This window comes from Gigantopelta aegis, chromosome 1 (genome assembly GCF_016097555.1).
Source record: "Gigantopelta aegis isolate Gae_Host chromosome 1, Gae_host_genome, whole genome shotgun sequence".
Lineage (NCBI taxonomy): Eukaryota > Metazoa > Mollusca > Gastropoda > Neomphalida > Peltospiridae > Gigantopelta > Gigantopelta aegis.
Genome location: NC_054699.1, coordinates 24,361,477 through 24,363,976, shown reverse-complemented (window position 1 = coordinate 24,363,976; position 2,500 = coordinate 24,361,477). Strand labels below are relative to the sequence as shown.

The window sequence follows — 2,500 nt, the reverse complement described above, 5'->3', positions numbered from 1 at the left end:
CCTGCCTGAACACACTATCGTCGTCCATGATTGGCTGAAAACACTGGCGATGAACAAATTTGAAGGTCACTACCTGGCGGGATATAGCGACGAGCCACACTCGATGCTAATTAATGGTAATCACTGCTAAATGATGACTAGTTTTACTAATATAGTTTGCTCGTTTTGTTTTTTTGTTTAATGACACCACTAGAGCACATTGGTTTGTTAATCATCGTCTATTAGATGTCAAACAAGTAATTCTGACATACAGACTTAGAGGAAACCGCAACATTCATTCCATTAGTAGCAAGGGATCTTTTATATGCACTTTCTCACAGACAGGACAACACAAACCACGTTCTTTGTTATACCAGTCGTGGGGCACTTGGCGAGACGAGAGAAGAAAAAACAATCAAAGAAAAGATCCACTGAGGGAGTTCCTGCGACTAGAGCTCCCCAGGGTAGCGCTCTACCGATTTGAACTGGACCCCGTCTCTATAGTTGAGTTTATCCGACGCCATATAACCGTAAATAAAATGTGCTGAGTGCGTCGTTAAATAAAACAGTTCCTATATTTGAGTTTATTTATGTACACACTCTATAGTCTGATGAGCTTTGTAGATCCAAGTCAATATACAATTTAACTGTAAATCGGAATGAAAAGCTAGCAAACTGGCCTTGGTAGTGTAGTCATTAAGTCATAGGACTCAAAGATGGTAGATCGTGAGTTCACATCCCCTAACTGTCTCTCACCCCGATTGAGTTCTAACGACTCGTTTGGGGAACTGTAAGGCCCTTTCACCGACTGCTCTCTCTCTCTCTCCTCTCTCTCTCTCTCTCTCTCCCCCTCTCTCTCTCTCTCCTCTCTCTCTCTCTCTCTCTCTCTCTCTCTCTCTCTCTCTCTCTCTCTCTCTCTCTCTCTCTCCCTCCCCTCTCTCTCTCTCTCTCTCTCTCTCTCTCTCTCTCTCCTCTCTCTCTCTCTCTCTCTCTCTCTCTCTCTCTCTCTCTCTCTCTCTCTCTCTCTCTCTCTCTCTCTCTCTCTCTCTCTCTCTCTCTCTCTCTCTCTCTCTCTCTCTCTCTCTCTCACTAAACACTAACCACAAACCGTTAACATCCAGACAGCTCAATAAGAGGGATTGTTGTCCAGGACAGCGTGTTTGAACCTTTGTTCGATACAAGCAGCAAAATAAGTTGCATAATAACAGACCACTAGCACCACCAGCACCATCAACAAATCAACAACAGATGTGCGATTAGAGGAAATCTTAATTTAAAACTAGCCTGCTTAGTAATATCTCTTTATGCGATGTTTCACCGGCCTCGGCGGCGCAGTGGTTAAGCCAGGTACTGGCTTCAACCCAGAGCGAGTTCTTAAGACCTCAATGGGTAGGTGTAAGGCCACTACACCCACTTCTCTCTCACTAACCAACTAACAACTAACCCACTGTCCTGGACAGATAGCTGAGGTGTGTACACAGGACAGCGTGCTTGAACCTTAATTGGATATAAGCTCGAAAATAAGTTGAAATGAAATATGCGTTCCAACTAGTGCACCACAACTTGACAAAGGCCGTGGTATGTGCAATCCTGCTTGTTGGAAAGTGCATATAAAAGATCCCTGGCTGCATTAGGAAACATATAGCGGGTTTCCTCTGATGACTACGAGTCAGAATTACCAAATGTTTGACATCCAATAGCCGATGATTAATTATCAATGTGCCCCAGTGGTGTCGTTAAACAAAATAAACTTCTGAAGGATAGTGATCTTCAAACCTGAACGACAAATATGTAATACATGATTAGGGCCGTATCTCTGTACAATGTAGAGTCGACTGAGCATCTGGCAAACTAATGGTTCAGTCTATTAATCTGTGTCTAGTGCCTTGTCTATTGGAAGGAAATGTTTTTATTTAACGACGCACTCAACACATATTATTTACGGTTATATGGTGTCAGACATATGATTAAGGACCACACAGATATAGAGAGAGCGTAAACCCGCTGTCGCCACTTCATGGGCTACTCTTTTCGATTAGCAGCAAGGGATCTTTTATATGCACTATCCCACAGACAGGATAGTATATACCACGGCCTTTTTTAAGTCAGGGTGGTTTATCATCTTCCTGTTTGTTTGTTTGTGGACTGCTGTTGTTTTCGGGATTTTTTTTTTTTTATCAAAATGATGAAAGCAAGTTTCTCTTCCATATCAATTTGTTTGGGGGGGTTTTCTTGCGTAAAATGTGATAAAAACTAAACGCAACCAACTATTTTCAACTTACAACCCAGGCACTACGTACTTAGGTACTGGTCTTGGTACTTTGGGTATGTATGAGACATGGATTTGTCACATAATATGTATATGATCAACGCTTTTAATGCAATAGCATCCAGAAGCCCCCCCCCCAAAAAAAAAAAATAAAAAAAAAATAATAATAATAATAATACTAAAAAAAAACTAATAATAATAAAAAATTAAATTAAAAAAAAAAAAAAACCCATCGTGGTGGACTAACCTTCT

At 41.2% G+C, this 2,500-nt stretch overlaps 1 protein-coding gene across 1 annotated transcript in view; it reads left to right on the top strand.

Moving 5' to 3' along the window:
- The window catches only part of LOC121371655 (L-ascorbate oxidase-like), a 28,659-nt gene that overhangs the window by 23,801 nt on the left and 2,358 nt on the right, over nucleotides 1-2,500 (top strand). Inside the window, exon 4 of the mRNA XM_041497746.1 lies at nucleotides 1-116. This exon is cut by the window's left edge and continues 135 nt beyond it. Coding sequence (XP_041353680.1) covers nucleotides 1-116 — 116 coding nt within the window. The remainder of the gene's footprint in view (nucleotides 117-2,500) is intronic.